The sequence below is a fragment of the Thalassophryne amazonica genome, chromosome 3 (genome assembly GCF_902500255.1).
Source record: "Thalassophryne amazonica chromosome 3, fThaAma1.1, whole genome shotgun sequence".
Taxonomy (NCBI): Eukaryota; Metazoa; Chordata; class Actinopteri; order Batrachoidiformes; family Batrachoididae; genus Thalassophryne; species Thalassophryne amazonica.
This window is the reverse complement of record NC_047105.1, coordinates 36,569,879-36,593,283: the sequence shown is the minus strand read 5'-3', so window position 1 is coordinate 36,593,283 and position 23,405 is coordinate 36,569,879. Positions and strand designations below refer to the sequence as shown.

The following is a 23,405-nucleotide window of genomic DNA, read 5'->3' as shown; positions in this document are numbered from 1 at the left end:
TTAAAACTTGGTGTAAAGGTTGGTTTTGTCCCTGGAGTGGATCTGTCAAACTTTGTAGAACCACACAAATACTAAAACTTATAAAATTGTGGTTGTCACGTAGCTTTGGGTACTTCAGGTATTCTGTACTTCTTCAGGTGACGAGCTCCTTGCGGTGACAAAACAGTCAAAAGAAAAAATAAAAACAGGTCTCCTTCGTTTCTCAGTCTTTCCCTGTCATTTGTCCTTGTTAATGACTTTTATTTCACACTGTATATTTTGTGACTGTTTTACAGTGTGCATTCAGTTTGGGCTTTTGTGTGCGTGTGTGTGGGTACATTTTTTTTTAACTGGCTCGTTTTGCTGATACGGTTGTCAACTGACAACACAATTCATGTTGAACATTTAATAATATATAAACTTAAAAAATATAAATTATAGCTATACATAGTATTTTGTTAGATTATTTTTATAATCCAGATCTTGTAGGTCGCAGAGCTCCATTTGGGTTTAGCTGAGGAGCATTTGGAAAAGTGAAGAGCAGAAAGTGATTTCTTGTAACTGGACAGCGCTCAGGAGACTTTTTTCGGCTACTGTAATGGTTTTAAAAAATTGTGTTTATATTTTTCATGGCTATGAGTTCTTCCACAGTCACTGAAAGTCCAGTAAAAGGTGTCAATTATTTAAAAGTGTACGGCCTTTCAAATTTCACAAAACTGGCAAAATATACTTTCTAATGAAATTCAAGCATTATAATGTTGGTTTATTTTTTAAATGTGTTATAAAATTGTGGACTGGTTGGGCAAACTCCCATGAACCCTCGAGCACCCGATGGAGCGTGTAGAGCTGGTCCAGTGTGCCGCGACCAGGACGAAAACCACACTGCTCCTCCTGAATCCGAGGTTCAACCATCGGTCGAATTCTCCTCTCCAGTACTCTGGAATAGACCTTACTGGGGAGGCTGAGGAGTGTGATCCCCCTATAGTTGGAACACACCCTCCGGTCCCCCTTCTTAAACAGAGGGACCACCACCCCGGTCTGCCAATCCAGAGGCACTGTCCCCGATCGCCACACGATGTTGCAGAGGCGTGTCAGCCAAGACAGCCCCACAACATCCAGAGACTTAAGGTACTCAGGACGGATTTCATCCACCCCAGGAGCCTTGCCACCGAGGAGCTTTCTAACCACCCATAACAAAATGTAACTGTAAAAAGTAACTAATAAAGTAACCTTTCTAAGTAACTATGACAACATTGGTTCACGCTAACATCTATAAGATGTCTTGTAAATCACTTCAGAGGTGCGATCTGATTTCGGAAACAGAGTTTTTAGATTTAGAAGTGTTTATTTCTCACCAACCTTTCCAAAATATATGAGAAACATTAGATTTATACAGAACTAAGCCATTGCAGAGTGTTTTCCACCATGTGTGATTGTTTTATTCAAGAGAGCAGCCAGCAGATGTCACCGTGCCTCTCTACTATGATTGGCTGTCATGATGTGCTTCACAGCATCTCTCACACAAATCGGGGGAAGCCTCCACGTGATCTATGACGTCACTGTCATAGACTGTATGGGTCACTGTTGTAAGTAATTCAAGGCTGCCTATTCTTTTAAAGTTCAGGTGAACTATTTATTGATGTTTTTAGACAACGCAAATTTTGATCATATTGGGAATGCCATATTATGAATCCCTGATTTAAAGGCTAATAAATAAAATTATAGTGGTGGTGTTATGAGTTAAATCTTAAAAATTTGAAAGGTTGTACAGCTTTAATGTTACTGGTATGTTGCCAAAATGTGCAAAAAATAGGCTCCAGTTCTGTTTTCTGGAGGGGTGTAGCTCACGCCATTCAACACACATGTCTGGGATGTTTCTGAGATACATCCTGCATGCTGGTGGTCTGCAAGGTTTAATTTGTTTACACCAGGGTTGGGCAACTTGTTCCAGAAAGGGCCAAGAGGGTGCAGGTTTTCTTTGCAGCCACTGACTCCACCGGGTGATTTCACTGATTAACTGATCATGTTAATCAGTGAAATCACCCGGTGGAGTCAGTGGCTGCAAAGAAAACCTGCACCCTCTTGGCCCTTTCTGGAACAAGTTAATCAGTGAAATCACCTGGTGGAGTCAGTGGCTGCAAAGAAAACCTGCACCCTCTTGGCCCTTTCTGGAACAAGTTGCCCACCCCTGGTTTACATGGACGCCTCAGTTAAAATCAACACACAGTGTAGCCCTGATGTGAACATGACGCTTGCAGTATGTTTGAGGCCTTAAACAGCATTTTGATTGTGGGGGTGTTCAGAAGACAAAAACAGAACAAAAAACAGATGACTTTCATTATGAACATTTAAAAAGTAGAATGTTCCTGAAGAACTGTGAGTTGCAGGGTGGGGAAGGTTTAATCCTTGCTCATATGACGTTGTGAGATTTGGTATTGCATAAGTCAAATGAATTAAACTGAACCGGGCTTATCTGATCCAAGAGCCTGCTGCTGTTGGAGGTCCAATCATGTCTGTATGTACGGTGAATATCATAAGGGGTCCTGCACGTCAGCCTGATTTCCTAAACTCTGCTTGTTTGTTGGACTTTGGAGTTTATTTTGTGTTGAAGACACCATTTTCTATTTCATATTGATCTGGAAACAGCTGTTAGTTTCCCGAGCTGATGTCATCTCTCTGCTGCTGTTTGCCTTTAAATCCCTAATTGTGTTGTTTCATGCAAATGTGACATTATCAGCGCCGTGTGCACAGCTACAAACAGTTCTGTGTGTTATACAAACCAAATACGATTAATTCAGCTGTTCTGCTTTATTTCAGTTTATTTAAATTTATTTTCCTTTATATAGCGCCAAATCACAACAGAGTTGCCTCAAGGTGCTTCACACAGGTAAGGTCTAAACTTACCAACCCCCAGAGCAACAGTGGTAAGGAAAAACTCCCTCTGAGGAAGAAACCTCAAGCAGACCACACTCAAAGGGGTGACCCTCTGCTTGGGCCATGCTACAAACATAAATTACAGAAATAATTCACAGAACAATTCACGGACAAATATACAAGAATTGCTGTTGGGGCACAGGACAGGAGGAACGCCAACACAAACACAACTCCCATCTCTGGATGGAACTGCACCTTAAGCCTGGTTCACACGACAGGATTTTAAAATTATCTTTAGGTTTCCAAAACCTGAGAGACCACACACGTGAAGATAAAAAATCATGGATCTACACTCAACAAAAATATAAACGCAACACTTTTGGTTTTGCTCCCATTTTGTATGAGATGAACTCAAAGATCTAAAACTTTTTCCACATACACAATATCGCCATTTCCCTCAAATATTGTTCACAAACCAGTCTAAATCTGTGATAGTGAGTACTTCTTCTTTGCTGAGATAATCCATCCCACCTCACAGGTGTGCCATATCAAGATGCTAATTAGACACCATGTTTAGTGCACAGGTGTGCCTTAGACTGTCCACAATAAAAGGCCACTCTGAAAGGTGCAGTTTTGTTTTATTGCGGGGGGGTACCAGTCAGTATCTGGTGTGACCACCATTTGCCTCATGCAGTGCAACACATCTCCTTCGCATAGAGTTGATCAGGTTGTCAATTGTGGCCTGTGGAATGTTGGTCCACTCCTCTTCAATGGCTGTGCGAAGTTGCTGGATATTGGCAGGAACTGGTACACGCTGTCGTATACGCTGGTCCAGAGCATCCCAAACATGCTCAATGGGTGACATGTCCTGTGAGTATGCCGGCCATGCAAGAACTGGGACATTTTCAACTTCCAAGAATTGTGTACAGATCCTTGCAACATGGGGCCGTGCATTATCCTGTTGCAACATGAGGTGATGTTCTTGGATGTATGGCACAACAATGGGCCTCAGGATCTCGTCACGGTATCTCTGTGCATTCAAAATGCCATCAATAAAATGCACCTGTGTTCTTCGTCCATAACAGATGCCTGCCCATACCATAACCCCACCACCACCATGGGCCACTCGATCCACAACATTGACATCAGAAAACCGCTCACCCACACGACGCCACACACGCTGTCTGCCATCTGCCCTGAACAGTGTGAACCAGGATTCATCCGTGAAGAGAACACCTCTCCAACGTGCCAAACGCCAGCGAATGTGAGCATTTGCCCACTCAAGTCGGTTACGACGACGAACTGGAGACAGGTCGAGACCCCGATGAGGACGACGAGCATGCAGATGAGCTTCCCTGAGACGGTTTCTGACAGTTTGTGCAGAAATTCTTTGGTTATGCAAACCGATTGTTTCAGCAGCTGTCTGAGTGGCTGGTCTCAGACGATCTTGGAGGTGAACATGCTGGATGTGGAGGTCCTGGGCTGGTGTGGTTACACGTGGTCTGCAGTTGTGAGGCTGGTTGGATGTACTGCCAAATTCTCTGAAACGCCTTTGGAGACGGCTTATGGTAGAGAAATGAACATTCAATACACGAGCAACAGCTCTGGTTGACATTCCTGCTGTCAGCATGCCAATTGCACGCTCCCTCAAATCCTGCGACATCTGTGGCATTGTGCTGTGTGATAAAACTGCACCTTTCAGAGTGGCCTTTTATTGTGGGCAGTCTAAGGCACACCTGTGCACTAATAATGGTGTGTAATCAGCATCTTGCACCTGTGAGGTGGGATGGATTATCTCAGCAAAGGAGAAGTGCTCACTATCACAGATTTAGACTGGTTTGTGAACAATATTTGAGGGAAATGGTGATATTGTGTATGTGGAAAAAGTTTTAGATCTTTGAGTTCATCTCATACAAAATGGGAGCAAAACCAAAAGTGTTGCGTTTATAATTTTGTTGAGTGTACTAAGGTGATCGCCGTTGCTCTGTGACTCTTTGCACTGAATTTTAAATCTAAATGTAAACAGTGTCACCTCAACACGAAATTAGAGATCTGTAACCTTTTGTTTCAAAGAGTAACTACACAACTGTATGATAAAACAGCCATTAACAGGGTTATTCTTGGAAGCTGTTGCATTTATTTATATTAATAAATGTGTGAAAACATAACCACAAATAAGTCAGTACACTGAGTTTTAGATGAAAGATGAATGTAAATCTGTACAAATGCTGCAGCCTTTGGGGTCAGACTGGCCTAACCTCAGTAACCATGGCAACTGGCCTGCAGTGCAGCTGAAGCCCATAACATTAAATGTATAAATTGATCAAGTGGTGTCTGACTAAGTGGGTACTGGCATTTGTGTGACGGTGAAAGCTGCAGTCATCACTCGCTTGAGTGTCTCACCTGAATCTGATTATTTTCAGGTCACATCGAAGTGGTGAAATTTCTCACTGAAACCTGCAAAGTTAATCCATTTGTACAAGACAGGTAAGACCTGCACCTTCTGTCCTTTGTGTTCTGAGGAGCACCAGAGACAGAATACATGGATACACCGTAATCTCGTCACTGATGTCACCTGCTGTGTGTGGTGGTTGTTGTGGCATGCAGGTGGGGGAACCTGCCAGTGGACGATGCCATGCAGTTTGGACATGATGCTGTGGTCGCGATGCTGAAGGACTATCAGCGGGTCTGCAGGCAGCACAGCGATACTGAGAACCCGCAGAAAGTCAATCCCGTCGAGGGCATGGTGTGACAATCTACAAAGGCCACAGCATGTCAAGACACTTCTCACATTTGGAAATGCACCAAACAAAACATTTGGAGCACCAAGCAGAGAACAGAATGCCTTTGCATCCTAGTTACTTGACTGTAAGAATAACTAGAAGGGCAGTCAGCAGCAGTAATACCTCTGCTAAAGTCCAGAATGCTTGCAATGTGGAGAATTCAGCATGTAAATTATGTTTTCTGTGAAAAAAATAAAAAGTAAACGTATTTCAGTGAAATTTGGATGAGAGGTATGTCTTGTTTGTTTGTTTGTTACTCACCATCATCAATTTTAACAGTCTTGCCCAGTGACATCATAATAGACTGATCTAATTGTCTTATGACATCACAGAGGAAAATTTCCTGAACCTTCTTGTTTTATGACATCATAGATGAAAACTGACCTTTCCTGACCTATGACATCATAAACAATCGCTTATTTGTCTTGTAACACCAGAGAGAGAGAGAGAGAAAATTAAGCATTGTGGTATATGACATCATAGAGAAAAAAATAAATCCTAATTTAGTGTTTCTTAAACCTGGTCCTCAGTCATCACCGTACTGCAGATTTTCCATCTCTTCCTGTTCTGCCACAACCTGATTAGCTCATTCAGGTGTCTGTTCTATTTGATTGGCAGCATGTGGCAGTTTGCAGATGACCTTGTGATCTGTCATGAGAGTAGAGAGCAGGTTGAGTCCAGCCTGGAAATGTGGGGATACGCTCTGGAGAGCAGGGGAATGAAAGTCAGTCAGAGCATGACTGAGTGCATGTGTGTGAATAAGAAGGAGCCCAGTGGAATAGCACAGTTACAAGGAGTAGAAGTGGTGAAAGTAGATGAGTTTAAATACTTGGGGTCAACTGTCCAAAGCAGAGGTGGGACGAACTCACTGTCAAGTCACTCTCAAGTCATGAATCTGCAAGTCCCAAGTCAAGGCTCAAGTCAAGTCAGCTTGCAAACAATTGGTGGTCCAAAGTAATGGAGAGTGTGGTAGCGAGGTGAAGAAGAGAGTGGAGTGGGTGGAGAAAGGTGGCAGGAGTGATTTGTGACTGAAGAATATCTGCAAGAGTGAAAGGGAAAGTCTACATCTCTTTGGGAGTGATGAGGGTGGCCAGGATTAGGAATGAACATATCAGAGGGAAAGCTCAGGTGGGACAGTTTGGGGACAAAGAGAGACAAGTTTGAGATGGTTTGGACATGTGCAGAGGAGGGAACCAGAGTATATAGGGGAGAAGGATGCTGAGGATGGAGCCACCATGCAGGAGGAGAAGAGGGAGGCCAAAGAGGAGGTTTATGGATGTGGTGAGGGAGGACATGCAGGTGGTTGGTGAGAGAGGAAGATACAGAGGACAGGGTGAGATGGAAACGACTGATCTGCAGTGGTGACCCCTAACTGGAACAGCCAATAGGAGGAGAAAAAGAAAATCATGGGAAAAATGCTTAATAACTACAAGTGTACAGTGCGCTTTCTTCTTCTTTTTCTTCTTGTTATAATTCCTGGTTCATGGTTTTCAAGTGCAAAAAACACTGTTCTTTCTTTTTATTGTCTTTTTTTGTGCCTAATCCTACTACTAAAAATTGAATGCACCTTTGCAGCAGGTGAAAGAATAAATCACCTTATTGCTACATACAGACTGATTTGCAATTTGCAAAAGGAAAGGGAAAAAAGTCAGTTAAATTGAAACATGACATAAAACAATACAGGCAGCAGAGGGAGTGAAAACATTGTCACAAGGCAATAAAATGAGCAGTTTTGTTTTATCTGAGCATCTGCTAGCGTTTCTCTGATTTTAAATTAGCACTCGACAGATGCATTGTGTTCTTGTGATATTTGCATAATGTACTGCGCCGTGAGACTCCGTGTTGACTGATAGTCATGGAGACACAAGCTTTGTTTCATAGAAAGACCCAGGAGATACATAATTACAGGTAACATGCACGCATGTGTACGTGCAGACTGCAACCTTTGCATGTGAAATTGAAATACAGTGCAGTCATAGTTCATTCACTTGTGTGCTAATGTTTCAACAGCAGATCAATTGGAACCTTTCGAAGCATTTGTCTGTGATAGACTAGCAGCCTTTCCAGGGTGCAGCCTGTCTATCGCCCAATGACTGCTGCAGTGGCGGCTCCAGTGATTTTTTCCTGCAGGTGCTAAGGGGGAGGGAACTTGGCATTTTTATGAGGGTGCTACGGGGTCATGTGTCATGACGGCTCTCTGCTACACCTCTACCACATTCACGGGCATGCGTGCACATAGCCACATTCTGATCTGTGACAATCACTAATGACATACACTCAACAAAAATATAAACGCAACACTTGGTTTTGCTCCCATTTTGTATGAGTATGCCAGCCATGCAAGAACTGCGACATTTTCAGCTTCCAAGAATTGTGTACAGATCCTTGCAACATGGGGCCGTGCATTATCCTGCTGCAACATGAAGTGATGTTCTTGGATGTATGGCACAACAATGGGCCTCAGAATCTCGTCACGGTATTTCTGTGCATTCAAAATGCCATCAATAAAATGCACCTGTGTTCTTCGTCCTTAACAGATGCCTGCCCATACCATAACCCCACCGCTACCATGGGCCACTCGATCCACAACATTGACATCAGAAAACCGCTCACCCACACGACGCCACACACGCTGTCTGCCATCTGCCCTGGACAGTGTGAACCGGGATTCATCCGTGAAGAGAACACCTCTCCAACGTGCCAAACGCCAGCGAATGTGAGCATTTGCCCACTCAAGTCGGTTACGCCGACGAACTGGAGTCAGGTCGAGACCCCGATGAGGACGACGAGCATGCAGATGAGCTTCCCTGAGACGGTTTCTGACAGTTTGTGCAGAAATTCTTTGGTTATGCAAACCAATTGTTTCAGCAGCTGTCCGAGTGGCTGGTCTCAGATGATCTTGGAGGTGAACATGCTGGATGTGGAGGTCCTGAGCTGGTGTGGTTACACGTGGTCTGCGGTTGTGAGGCTGGTTGGATGTACTGCCAAATTCTCTGACACGCCTTTGGAGACGGCTTATGGTAGAAAAATGAACATTCAATACACGAGCAACAGCTCTGGTGGACATTGATCTGCAGCTGTACTGCTCTTTTAAAACAACTGAGCCACAGAAACTCTGCTCTCTCACAAATTGTTTGGTCAAAATTAAGGAATGGCTCACTGAGAACAGCCTGCAGTTAAATTCCAATAAGACTGAGACTCTGATTGTAGCACCAGATAGTGTTGTACCTGGAATTAAGCAGCATCTTGGTAGCCTAAGCTGCACGGTCGAAAGCAGCCTGCGTAACCTGGGTGTCATTTTGGATGGAGGGATGTCTTTGGAGCAGCACACAAATTACCTGGTTAAGAACTGTTTTTTCCAAATTCGGAACATCTCTAAGCTCCGTAAGATGGTGACTTTAAAAGAGCTTGAGATGATTGTTCATGCGTTCGTCTCATCGCGTTTGGATTATTGTAACAGTCTCTTCACCTGTCTGAATAAGAAGGAGTTGGCCCGCCTGCAGGTTGTGCAAAATTCTGCTGCGCGCCTGCTTACCCGCACCCGCAGGAGGGACCATATTACTCCTATTCTTAATACTTTGCATTGGCTGCCTGTCTCCTACAGGATTCATTACAAAATCCTGGTATTGACTTTTAGAGCTCTGCATGGACAGGCACCGGAGTACATCAGGGACCTGATCCAGCCTTATGCTTCCTCCAGGACCCTCAGGTCGTCCAATCAGAACCTGTTGATGGTTCCTCGGACCCGTTTTAAAACTCGCGGGGACAGATCTTTTAAAGTGGTGGCGCCTAGCCTCTGGAATGAGCTTCCCTGTGCCCTTCATTCTCTGGATTGTATAGATACTTTTAGAAGGCAACTAAAGATACATTTCTTTAAGTTAGCTTTTTTGCCTAATATTGTATTTTATTGTTTTCGTATGTTATTTTTAGATTATTTTTGTATGCCATGTGCAGCGCTTTGTGACCCTGGTCTGTGAAAGGCGCTTTATAAATAAAGCTTACTTACTTACTTACTTACATTCCTGCTGTCAGCATGCCAATTGCACGCTCCCTCAAATCTTGCGACATCTGTGGCATTGTGCTGTGTGATAAAACTGCACCTTTCAGAGTGGCCTTTTATTGTGGGCAGTCTAAGGCACACCTGTGCACTAATCATGGTGTCTAATCAGCATCTTGATATGGCACACCTGTGAGGTGGGATGGATTATCTCAGCAAAGGAGAAGTGCTCACTATCACAAATTTAGACTGGTTTGTGAACAATATTTGAGGGAAATGGTGATATTGTGTATGTGGAAAAAGTTTTAGATCTTTGAGTTCATCTCATACAAAATGGGAGCAAAACCAAAAGTGTTGCGTTTATATTTTTGTTGAGTGTATGTAGCCAATAGCCTCAGGGAAAAAATGCCAACAGCAGGCAGAGGAAAAAAATACCTACCATTGATGTCTTCATAACAGCACAATGCGTCTGTTGTTGTGGTTAAGAGCAAAAGAATCAATGATTTGGTTCCTGTCCAGAAGCCGTGTTCTCTGAGGGGTAATTGCCAGGAGTGACACCAGGTCACTGGTTTGTCTGTGCCTACTGCTGTTCCTCAGGTAGTTCTTTAGGCCACACAGACTTCAGTTCTTTCCACGAACCATTTCAGCAACTGGAAACAACACTCACTGCACTACAACGTCATCATTGATGCTGAAAATCTCATCCATGCCTTTGTCTCCCCTAGGCTTGACTACTGTAACTCCCTGCTCTTTGGGATCTCTGGAAAAAAACTCTTCAAAGGCTCCAATACATTCAAAACTGTGCAGCTAGAATTCTGATGAGAGTACATAAACAGGAGCACATTGCACCTATACTCCATAACCTTCACTGGCTGCCCATCACAGAATCCATTTTAAGATTGCTTTCAACACCCACCAATGCATCCATGGCAATGCCCTCACATACCTCAAAGACCTCCTCACTCCACACATATCATCCCATTCATACAACACTAATCTCCGTCCCCCTCGCACCAAATTTCACACCATGGAAGACAGGGCCTTCTGTTCAGCTCCATGACCATCTGAGGGATGCTGTGGAAGCTTTTTAAAAAGCCTCAAGATTTACCTGTTTAGACAGGCCCGTCATAGATCTCAATAATTTGAATCTGTTGCATCTTAGTCTTTTTATTCTATTTTATTATTTTATCTTAGTTTTATTCTGTTTGGTGACATTTTATCTTAAGATTTTCTGTTTTTAATTCTCTTATTTATCCTTGTTTTTTTTTCCTGTAGCACTTTGAGATTTTTAATAATGAAAGGTGCATTATACATGAAAATTATTATTATTATCCTGACATTGTTGAACATGATGTCATTGAATGTCACATTACACTAATTTTGAGTGTAATGTGACACAAAACACAAAAACAATAAGTTCTCTTGATGAATGTTTATTTTCTTTTATGAGTGAAATATTGATCTAATCACATAAATCTGAAAATGCCACAAAACTGAAAGGATGATGCCATTGCCCTGCCTCTGTAACATGTTGTTAACAGTCTAATTTAGCATATTATTATTTTTTTTTTCTTGTTGGTGATGGGACAAAGTGCTGGTGTCCTCCAGCTTTTTTTTTTTTTTTTTACAAAAGTATTCTCAATGTCAGTTTTACTTAATAGTATGTTCCTACATGTACAACCCTAGTTCCAGTGAAGTTGGGACATTGTGTAAAATGTAAATAAAAACAGAATCCAATGATTTGCAAATCATCTTCAACCTATATTCAATTGAATACACCACAAAGACAAGATATTTAATGTTCAAACTATAACTGCTTTATTATATTGTAAACAAGAAAATTGGGAGTTTGTCAAACATACTAAAACTGAAAAATCAATCTCAAGTTTCAACTCTTTGTTATCACTGTCATACTGCACCAACTGACATCCCACTGATCGACTGATGCCTGTTAAGTCCGTGACGAAGAGACATCAGGCTTGTTTCTCATAGTTCGCCATTCGCTTGTCTAACTTCCATGTAAAATCGACCGAGTACTACGTCAAGCAGCTGTCTGCCATAAGTTACAAAGTTGGGTGCATGTGTCCCTTTTCAGTGACGTACTTGCGAAACAGGTTGGCTGCTGACTGTGTATTTCTGTGGGTGTTCTTCGCATCTTTTTGGTGTAAAATTCGTTTTAAGTCAGCGTCGCTAACAGACGCAAACCTGTCTTCAACAAACTGACAGCCAAAGTCGGTGTTGTATCGCGTTATCTGATTGGTCGTTATCGATAGAAGGTTTCGCTCGATTAGCTTGCGCTACGCTGCACGCGAGGTGTACTCGTTTCGCACGTGCGATCCACTCGGCTCCACCAGCGGTCAACTTGGCATGTGGTACAGCTCAGAAAGTGGCGAATGGGCCAATAAGAAGTTGGCAAAATCCCATACCATATAATAATGTGTGTAATTGGTGTCAAATGGTGAAATGTTCCTCACTCAAGAACTTGAGTGTTGTATTTGATACTGTTGGATTCCAAAGTATAAATGAGGGCTAATATAGCTGAAAATAGTTAACTTTATCTGTGAAACTGCTGATTTTGAGAAGGACATGAAATGATTATTGTGGAATTGTAGTCATTTTCTGACTGTTCATTTGAATGTCTAAGCAGGGAAATCTATTGGCACACCAGCCCCACCAAGACTTCATCAGCCGCCACTGCTATGTATTATTTTCATAATTAACTTGTGTGTAAATTATTATTGTGTTTCGATACTTCGGGAGTTAGGTGGTCTGTGAGATTTTTTTCTTTTAACTGGTTAATTGGTCCTTGATCTGAAAATCTTTGAGAAACACTGACATACATTAAAAAAAAGTTATTCTTTTGATCAGTCTGGTGGATTAAAGTTCAACAAATGCAATGGGCTTTATCCTCATTCTGTTCTTTTAATTTGGTGAGTTAAAAGATGATAAATTTATTTTTGGTTTATTGTCTAAATATCATGTCGAGGATGCTACATTTTTGCTGTCGAAGACCTCTGCAGCACGAGTGCAGGAAATTGTATAATTTTGGAGCTCTATTAATTTTTTTCTTTATCGAGATTTGGCTTCATGAACCTTCCGGCAATTGCCAGTTTTGCCCAGATTAAAAAGCAATATTTTGTTTCCTTGCAAAAACTGAGAAAATTCAATCCGGGGCCACTAAGGTTTAATGTAATGGGGGATTCTGCTCAGATCAGTGCATTGGATTCCTGACAAAACTGCTGTTTTATTTATGCACACAATAACTGGACATAAACAGAATTATTCATGTATTTTATTACATTAAATTGATTACTTAGAAAGCCATTAAATATATTTTATCTGCCATTTATATTTTACTCTCCTAACGTCTTTCCATCAGTGTCCAGTAGCTGGCACTGTGCACCCATCAAACGTGTCTGTGGTCCAAATAAAGCCTGTGCAGCAAAAACCTGAGATTCCTGCAGGGAATGGACATTTCTGAACATGAAAGATATTGCAGATATTACACCCAGAAAGTATTTACTGTGCTTCACTTTTTCCACATTTTTTTATGTATTATGTACAGCCTTATTTCAAAATGGATGCAATTAATTTTTTCGTCAAAATTCTACACACAGTTCGCCCATAATGACAGTTTTTTTTTGTTGCAAATTTCTATACCCCCCCACACACACACACCCAAAAAACTAAGAAGTCACATGTACATAACATGTACATAAACATTCACAGCCTTTGCCATGAAGTTCTAAATTGAGCTCAGGTGCATCCTGTTTGCCCTGATCATCCTTAAGATGTTTCCACAGCTTAATGGACAATTTTCAAGTTGCACCGCCATCTTGAAACCGAGACTTCATTAGATACAACAGCTTGTTATGACGCCTCACGGAGCGGCTGACCGATCGGATGTTATGACGCCTCACGGAGCTTATGACGCCTCACGGAGGGGCTGACCGATCGGTTGTTATGACGCCTCACGGAGCAGTTAACCGATCGGATGTTATGACGCCTCATTGATCGGCTGACTGATCAGTTGTTATGACGCCTCACGGAGCAGCTAACAATCGGTTGTTATGACGCCTCACGGAGCAGCTAACGATCGGTTGTTATGACGCCTCACGGAGCAGTTAACCGATAGGTTGTTATAACGCCTCACGGAGCAGTTAACCGCTCGGTTGTTATAATGCCTCATGGAGCAGCTAAAGATCGGTTGTTATGACGCCTCACGGAGCGGCTAACGATCGGTTGTTATGACGCCTCACGGAGCGGCTGACTGATCGGATGTTATGACGCCTCACGGAGCGGCTGACTGATCGGATGTTATGACGCCTCACGGAGCGGCTAACGATCGGTTGTTATGACGCCTCACGGAGCGGCTGACCGATTGGGTGTTATGACGCCTCACTGAGCGGCTGACTGATCGGTTGTTATGACGCCTCACTGAGCGGCTGACTGATCGGTTGTTATGACGCCTCACGGAGCGGCTAACCGATCGGTTGTTATGACGCCTCACGGAGCGGCTAACCGATCGGCTGTTATGACGCCTCACGGAGCGGCTGACTGATCGGATGTTATGACGCCTCACGGAGCGGCTAACGATCGGTTGTTATGACGCCTCACGGAGCGGCTGACCGATTGGGTGTTATGCCTCACTGAGCGGCTGACCGATCGGTTGTTATGACGCCTCACGGAGCAGCTAACGATTGGTTGTTATGACGCCTCACGGAGCGGCTGACCGATTGGGTGTTATGATGCCTCACTGAGCGGCTGACTGATCGGTTGTTATTACGCCTCACGGAGCAGCTAACGATTGGTTGTTATGACGCCTCACGGAGCGGCTAACGATCGGTTGTTATGACGCCTCACGGAGCGGCTAACGATCGGTTGTTATGACGCCTCACGGAGCGGCTGACTGATCGGATGTTATGACGCCTCACGGAGCGGCTGACTGATCGGATGTTATGACGCCTCACGGAGCGGCTGACTGATCGGATGTTATGACGCCTCACGGAGCGGCTGACTGATCGGATGTTATGACGCCTCACGGAGCGGCTAACGATCGGTTGTTATGACGCCTCACGGAGCGGTTGACCGATTGAGTGTTATGATGCCTCACTGAGCGGCTGACTGATCGGTTGTTATGACACCTCACTGAGCGGCTGACTGATCGGTTGTTATGACGCCTCACGGAGCGGCTAACCGATCGGTTGTTATGACGCCTCACGGAGCGGCTGACTGATCGGATGTTATGACGCCTCACGGAGCGGCTAACGATCGGTTGTTATGACGCCTCACGGAGCGGCTGACCGATTGGGTGTTATGCCTCACTGAGCGGCTGACTGATCGGTTGTTATGACGCCTCACGGAGCAGCTAACGATTGGTTGTTATGACGCCTCACGGAGCGGCTGACCGATCGGTTGTTATGACGCCTCACGGAGCGGCTAACGATCGGTTGTTATGACGCCTCACGGAGCGGCTAACGATCGGTTGTTATGACGCCTCACGGAGCGGCTAACCGATCGGTTGTTATGACGCCTCATGGAGCGGCTAACCGATCAGATGTTATGACGCCTTATGGAGCGGCTGACTGATCGGATGTTATGATGCCTCACTGAGCGGCTGACTGATCGGGTGTTATGATGCCTCACTGAGCGGCTGACTGATCGGTTGTGTATAACGCCTCACGGAGCAGCTAACCGATTGGTTGTTATGACGCCTCACGGAGCAGTTAACCAATCAGATGTTATGACGCCTCACGGAGCGGCTGACCAATCGAAGCTGGACACCGGTAAACGATGTCTCCGAAAGTCAACATAAATCCAGATTTCTTGTTTTCTTTTGTCATCTGAGTAATTTTTCCATATTTTGAAAGAGTCTGAATTTGGTGATATTTTCTGTTCTGTTAAGGGCTGGGGGGGGGGGGGGGGGGGGGGGGGTCATTGTGAACCCCGTGATCTGTTTGGCTGAGGATGATGGCAGTGCAGTACAGTTTGGTGTACTGTGTGTGTAGCTGGTGTCAAATGGTGAAATGTTCCTTGCTCAAGAACTTGAGTGTTGTGTTGTATTTGATACTGTTGCTTTCCAAAGTATAAATCAGGCCTAATATAGCTGTAAATGGCTAACTTTATCTGTGAAACTGCTGATTTTGAAGAGGACATTAAATGATTATTGTGGAATTGTAGTAATTTTCCGACTGTTCATTTGAATGCCTGTACTGGACTTGGCAGGGAAATCTATTGGCACACCAGCCCCACCAAGTTTTTTTTTTCACCAGCCGCCACTGCTGGTCTCCATAATGTCCACAGTCCTGACTGCATGTTAACCATATTAACCAAAGCATTGAGAGAAAAAAATGTGTCTTCAGTCTTGACTTGAAGGTCTCCACAGTATTGGACTGCTTTATTGACACTGGGAGACCATTCCACAATACTGGGGCACGATAAGAAAAGGCCCTTGGACCGACAAACTTTTTCATTACCTCCAGGACACAAAACAGTCCTGCATCAGATGAGTGCAAATCCCGGGGCGGTACATAGGGTTTAATCAGATTAGCTAAGTAGGTCGGTGCCAGTCCATGAACAACTTTATAAGATAATAACAGAACCTTAAAGTCTGATCACACAGAGACAAGTAACCAATGGAGGGATGCCAGAACAGGTGTAATATGGTCAAACTTTCTGATCCATGTCAAAAGTCTGGCAGCAGCATTTTGAACTAATTGGAGACCCCTGATACTGGACTGTGGCAACACTGAAAATAGGACATTACAATAATCCAATCTAGAGGAAACAATGGCATGAATCAGGGTCTCAACATCAGCCATGGACAAAATGGGATGAATCCTCGCTATATTTTGCAAATGGAAGAAAGCACCTCTCATAGCATCCCTAATGTGTAGACCAAAGGTCAAAAATCAACTCAAGGTTCCTTACCCTGTCTGTGTGATGCACGACACACGAACTTAAGCCAAGCACTAGCTGATCAATTTGGTGCCGATATCTTGCTGGACCAATAACCATAATTTCAGTCTTATCATAATTTAGAAGTTGGAAGTTACTAGATATGGCAGCCACTCACTGATGAAAGGCAGTCCTCTAGTGTTTTTATAGAATTGAGATTACCAGCAGTTATTGGCATATACAACTGAGTATCATCAGCATAGCAATGAAAGCCAATCCCAAAACACCACAGTATATGCCCAAGGGGTGCTATATAAAGGGAGAATAGCAGGGGTCCCAAGACAGATCCCCGTGGAACCCCAAATTCCATATCACTAAGGTTAGAAGTAGTGTTATCGTATAAAACACAAAGAGAGTGACTGGATAGATTTGACGTCAACCATGCAAGGGCATTTCCAGTAAACCCAAAGTAATGCTCCAGCCTGTCAAGTAAAACATGATAATCCATGGTAGTGAATGCAGCACTAAGATCTAACAGCACCAAAGCCGAAGTGGTGCCTGAATTAGACATGGGCCGATAACCGGTTTCACGGTATACCGCGGTATGAAAAAGACACGGTATCAAATAACACTAAAATTTTCTGTTATACCGTCCCTACGGTATGAGCGGGTTATGAGAATTCTTGACAGGCAAAGCGGAGGCGGCCGCTGCCACCCTTAACCCTGGCGCACACCTCTGTCTCTGTTTACAAACAGGCAGCTAACGTTAGCTAGCTCTGCATCATGGCTGAACGTGGTGAAGCCTGCGCTGAACTTTTCCCTCCGTCTAAAAGGACCAAGTCGGCTTTTTCATTTAATTTTCTGTGGAATAGCCCTTCAAACCAAAAATGGTGGCAACAAAGCACCGTAGCTGTGGCCTGTGTCTGACTTGGAGCGATTCAAGATACCCGCCAAGGATTACATGGAAGGAGTAAACTTTATCCCATCTTTGAAACCACTGAGAAGTACAAGCGGTGGACTCAAGTCGTGCTTGTGGTCGACCAAATTTCTCCCACAAACAAGAACAAATACATCTATTCCAAGCACTTTGCTGGTGAAGCTGGGCCAGTATTGATCATCCGGAGTTCCGGACATTATTCCAGCCACGTTTCTCGCTAAGCAAGTAAGTCATGTTTCCCATGGGGCAGATTCTACATGTCTAAAAGAGTAACTATTATTTTGGTATTTACTCTAAATTTATCAGTGGTATAGTGCTCGTAGCGGTAATTTAATTTAATTAGCTTATAATGCGCCAAATCACAGCAAAAGCCGTCTCAAGGCGCCTTACATAAAACAAGTCAACATAAAATTGAATAAATAATTAAAAATGAATAAAAAAAAGTCAAATACATAAATAAAAACAGAAGTAAAAGAATAAAACAAATAAAAATAAAAACTATCCATAAGAAAGAGAATAAAAATAGGTTTTGAGTCTTGACTTAAAAATGTCCACGGACTCAGACTGCCTCACGGTTGCACGAAGACTGTATGGTGCACCATACGAAAAGGCTCTTTGACCTGCTGACTTCTTCTTCACCCTGGGAACACAGAGAAGTCCCGCATCCTGCGACCGCAAAGCCCGGGCCGGCACGTAGAGTTCCACCAGATCAGCCAGATAAGATGGCGCCAGTCCATGAACAACCTTATAAGTCAATAGCAAAACCTTAAAATCTGCTCTCACAGAGACAGGGAGCCAGTGCAAAGATGCCAAAATGGGTGTGATATGTTCAGACCTTCTGCTACATGTCAGAAGTCTGGCGGCAGTGTTCTGAACCAGCTGAAGACCCCTAATGCTGGACTGTGGTAACCCTGAAAATATAACATTACAATAATCTAGTCTAGAAGAAACAAAAGCATGAATCAGGGTCTCAGTATCAGCCATGGACAGGATGGGGTGGATCCTCGCTATATTTCTCAGATGGAAAAAAGCAGTCCTAGTAACATCCCTGATGTGGAGGTCAAAAGACAACGTGGCATCAAAAATTATCCCAAGGTTCCTCATTTTGTCCATATGATGTATGACACACGAACCCAGGCTGAGTGCCAGCTGGTCAAACTGATGCTGATGTCTCGCTGGACCAAGAACCATCATTTCAGTCTTATCAAAGTTTAAAAGTAGGAAGTTACTAGACATCCAGCTTCTCACTGATAGAAGACAGTCCTCCAGGGATTTTATGGGAGTGAGATTTCCCGCAGTTATCAGCATGTACAACTGAGTATCATCAGCATAACAATGAAAGGCAATCCCAAAACTCTGCAGTATACGCCCAAGGGGTGCCACATACAGGGAGAAAAGCAAGGGGCCTAAAACAGATCCCTGTGGAACCCCAAATCTCATGTCAGCAAGGTCAGAGGTAGTGCCATTATACAAGACACATTGAGAACGTCTGGACAGATATGACAGATAATTGATGCGGTAGACATCGCGTCAATTAGTACACCTGAATCATGCATGCTTCATATGCAAATAGCCATAATGTTGTTAAAGCACATTTTAAAGCTATACATAATCCAGTGAAACCGTGGTATTTTTGCCCACGGTTATCATACCGTCCAAATCTCATACCGGCCCATGCCTAGCCTGAATCCATTGCAAGCAGAAGATCGTTCACCACTTTAGTAAGAGCTGTCTCTGTGGAGTATTTTCTAAAAGCAGACTGCAGTGGCTCAAAAAGATTATTCTCAGTAAAGTGGTCCACAAGCTGCTGTGAGACCACTTTTTCTTCCAGAATTTTAGAGCAAAATGATAGATTTGATATTGCCCTATAATTTTTCAGTGCACTGGGGTCAAGATTAGGTTTCTTAAGTAACGGTTAATCACTGCAGATTTAAAACTTTTAGGAACAGATCCTGAAGTTAATGAAAGATTAACAATTTCCAGCACTGTTGGCCCAACAACAGGCCAGAGGTCCTTAAACAGTTTTGTTGGGATGGTGTCAAGTAAGCAGGTTGTGCTTTTTGTTGACATTGCAAGTTTCATCAGCACATCTAACGAGATACCATCAAACTCTGTAAATCTAGGTGGCACCCGGCAATGGCACCCACCTCAATAGCAGGGTGTAGTGGCTGAGTTAAGGCATGCTGGGATATGTTTAACCTAATTTACTGGTGGTGTTTTCTGTATTAAAGAGTACTGAGTGAAAATAAAGAAATGCATACCCAAGCAACTTGTAGAGAATGACTTTGAATCAGAGTTATGCACATCCACATTGAACACTGGGTAAGTCAGCACCAAAGCTTCAAAAGTGCTTCATTTTTTTTTACCCGCTTATTAAGGGTTATGGGGAGGGGATGTTGTGGGCTGGAGCCTATCTCAGTGGTCACTGGATGAGAGACAGCGTACACCCTGAACAGGCTGCCAGTCTTTCGCAGGGCTGACACATATAGTCAAACACATTCACCCCAACGGTTACTTTATTCACCAATACACAAGATGCAATTTCAGGCCTCAAAGTATAACACAACAACAAGTGAACACAAAATGACAAAAATGAACCAAAAACAGAGAAGCAATAGAAAAGAAAGGAAGACAGTTAGAAATCAACCAAAACTGAGAACAATGAGAAATCAGTCAAAACATAAAACACTATACATTTAAAGCTGAGTGCATAAACAACTGAAATACATCACAGGACACCGGATGGAGACAAACACAGACATCAGGATCATGACAGACATTCACTTATCTAGTCTGTGATGTTCATGTCTGGTTCATTGGCCTTTGAGATCAAGGGACAGCTCAGAAGAGCTTATGGAGTCATCACTGGGTGGAGGTGTTTAGTGATACCGATAACCTTTGTAGGAGAATAGAGGCCCAAGTCTTTCATGTCCTAGTGCTTCCTGGATCTGTTCATGTTTAGGTTGTCGACTTTTGAAATTGAGGGCTTGAGAGTCACCGAGGAAGAGGTTCCCATTACGAAGAATTTGAGATAAAATCTCTACAATTTTCATGAGAAGTTTTTGTGGGATATGTGCTCAACAGATCAGACAACACACAGGTCTGCTGCCAGTGGTAAGGGATAATGTTAGTTACAATTACAGTGTTTTTACTTGGTTTGCTGAAATTAGTTTGTGGGGAAATGTTTTTCCATAGCTCTATTAAAAGCATGTGTATGTCATGAACTTTGATCCTTGCCCATGCACTTCCCTCCTTAATGTTACATGCAAGCTTTCATGGAATGAACTCAGATTTTCTGTGGGATCCCTTCCAAATATATGTTTTACCAAGAATAAAAGGAGCTGTATTTTTGTGATATACCACAGCAGTAAGTGTACTTTATAATGAAGTCAATTTTGTGGAAAATTTAAAGGCGCAACACTAATATTTTAGGTGCTTAAAGGGTTGACTTCCCCTTTCTAACATTAAAAAAGCTTTGACTGTTCCTCTGACTAATTGGACATGCAGTTGATGTTCCAGTTGGTTAGAATTACATCAGGTTCCTGTGTTCCATTTGGACAATGTGACAGGCAGTTTATTTTAGTGTGTGAAGCTATCATCTCCACCATATGGCTCCACTGACACAGAGACAATCACAGTTTGTCACAAATGAGAAAACAGAAAGCGTGTGACAGTCTGGCCAGCCACAGAGTCTGGACTGGTTTTGATCGGGTTTGCTCACAGCTGTCAGGAGTTGCGATATTTGAGATGGATCTACTGGAACACGAAGGCAGAAAGCATTAGTCAGCTCCTCTCAGACAAGAATCTGTATTGAATGGTAGCATTTGGCAGATTATACCCAAAATAACGCTGGTCCAAATTGCTGATCTGCACAGTGCAGTTTGGGGTTGAGTGTCATGCTGAAAATCACTTTGAAGCACAGAAATAACGAGTGAGGGACTGAACAACTGACACCCTAGCCACTGTCACCTTCTCTTAATAAAGTTTACATTATTTCATCTGTTTGTTCTGTTACTCCTCCCAAGTCCTTTGGTAAATTCCCACCAAACTAGCACATGGATGAAGGTTAATCCCAAAAATTCCCTTCAAGAGTTTTTTTTTTTTTTTTTTTTGGCAAAGATCAATAAAGGCCATTGTTGTCAAAGGTCAAAATTTTGCCAAAAGACAGGCTTTGGAAGAGATTGCAGTTTCCTTCAATAGGTAGCTGGACAAATCGCCCCATGTGCAGGATTAAGTGCCAAACTAACATCCCTCACGATTCGGCACACGGTTGACTTAGAGACATGGGTGGTGTTGCTGGTAACCTGCTGGAAGGTCCCACAGGCATGAAACCTCAGTGCAATCAAGACCTGAAGAAAGGCTGGCAGGGCATTGTTCCACCTTGTTTGGTGGTTTGTGGCTGGAGTTATCATGTCTATGATGAAGAGGATTGTAGGCGGACGGAAGCGGCATCATTGTTGAACCTCGGCGTCTGTAAACATCTCCAATGGATTATTCCAGTCCTGGAACACCCGCTCTCACCGCAAGGCCCTCCTTCTTTCCTGCTCCATTAAGTGGTGGTACATGACAGCTGTTTTTTTAGGTTTTTTTTTTAGGTAAGACACTGAAGTTTTGTCGACTAAATTAAGATTAGCCTCCTCTGTAACAGCCTAAAACTTTAGTCAGCTAACGCAAAACAGCTGACTAAACGCTTTGTGCAGTGACGTCAAATGATTAGTCGACTAAGTGAGTTTAGTCCACTAAACAAGATTGACCGCTTTATGAAACTGGGCCCAAGACTTTATTTTAATTAAGGTAATCGTTAATTTGAAAATAATGCAATTAAAAACATTTTATTCTGGACGGCTCCACATTTCTTTTTTCCACCTCGGACACATGTTACTTTTAGGACCACGATCAACTTTTCTGACTGTGAGCATTTCTAACTTAATTCTTTTGGGCTTGATATCTTCTGACATTGCATTCTCACTCTATTTCTTGGCTGCTTGAGAGTTGTTTGGTGGCTCAGCTGCATTCATGTGCATAAACTTCAATTTTGCCTCATAACTTGTCCTCACTTGTTGGTTAACTTGCCAGACTTTTTGAAAGTCTTTCTTGTGGGTATGATTGTGGTGTCTCTCTTTCATTCAACACTGTTAAGCTAGTTTGGTGATATGTTGCTTCAGTCCTGTGAGTCAACACTTGTGTCACAAATATTTTGTGCCATCTACTGTTCTGGTACGCATGCGCGCACACACACACACACACACACACACACACACACACACACACACACACACACACACACACACACACACACACACACACACACACACACACACACACACACACAAGTCATTCCTCTAAAATGTAGGCGTTTTGTACCTCTGACATAAATCATCTCTGACTTTGCTGAGCACAATCTGGAGGCACGTATTGACTCTCTCAAAGCTTGTAGCTGTGAGCGGCAGCAAAGTATCTTCACTGACAGAATTATGTAACTCACATTGCGATCATGTGTAAGCATCGGATTTGTGAGGCACGACGTATCAAGCAGCAGCTTCCGTTCACACGTACTTGTTAAATCTCAGGCTTATGCGCCCCAGCCATTATATGACAGAGACATTTTTCATATTCCTTCATTTTCTTTGACAGCTATTGCTCCTCAGATTGTTCCTAATGTACACAGCAGCTCCCAGAGAGGCTGAATGTCAAATATTGTTGTTAGCACTGGATAAATGAATCCATTTATCCTTCAGGAGAAATTGCTTTTGTGTCCATTACACCCCTAAAATGGTGTAACAACTCAATTTTCAATTCAAGAACAGTCAAAGGTTAATTCACACAAATTCCCTCAGATGAAGAACCTCATATTGTGCTTCACCTCCAATTGCGTAAGCATTTATACAATGAACTCCTTTTTTATGTGCCTGACACAGAATAAAATGAGCAAGGTAAA

At 43.1% G+C, this 23,405-nt stretch overlaps 1 protein-coding gene across 1 annotated transcript in view; it reads left to right on the top strand.

Moving 5' to 3' along the window:
• Positions 1-5,854, top strand: part of LOC117506546 (glutaminase kidney isoform, mitochondrial-like) — a 67,962-nt gene extending 62,108 nt beyond the window's left edge. The window contains exon 18 of the mRNA XM_034166053.1: positions 5,461-5,854. Within this exon, the coding sequence (XP_034021944.1) occupies positions 5,461-5,605 (145 nt within the window). The 3' untranslated portion in view covers positions 5,606-5,854. The remainder of the gene's footprint in view (positions 1-5,460) is intronic.
• Positions 5,855-23,405: the final 17,551 nt, after the last annotated feature.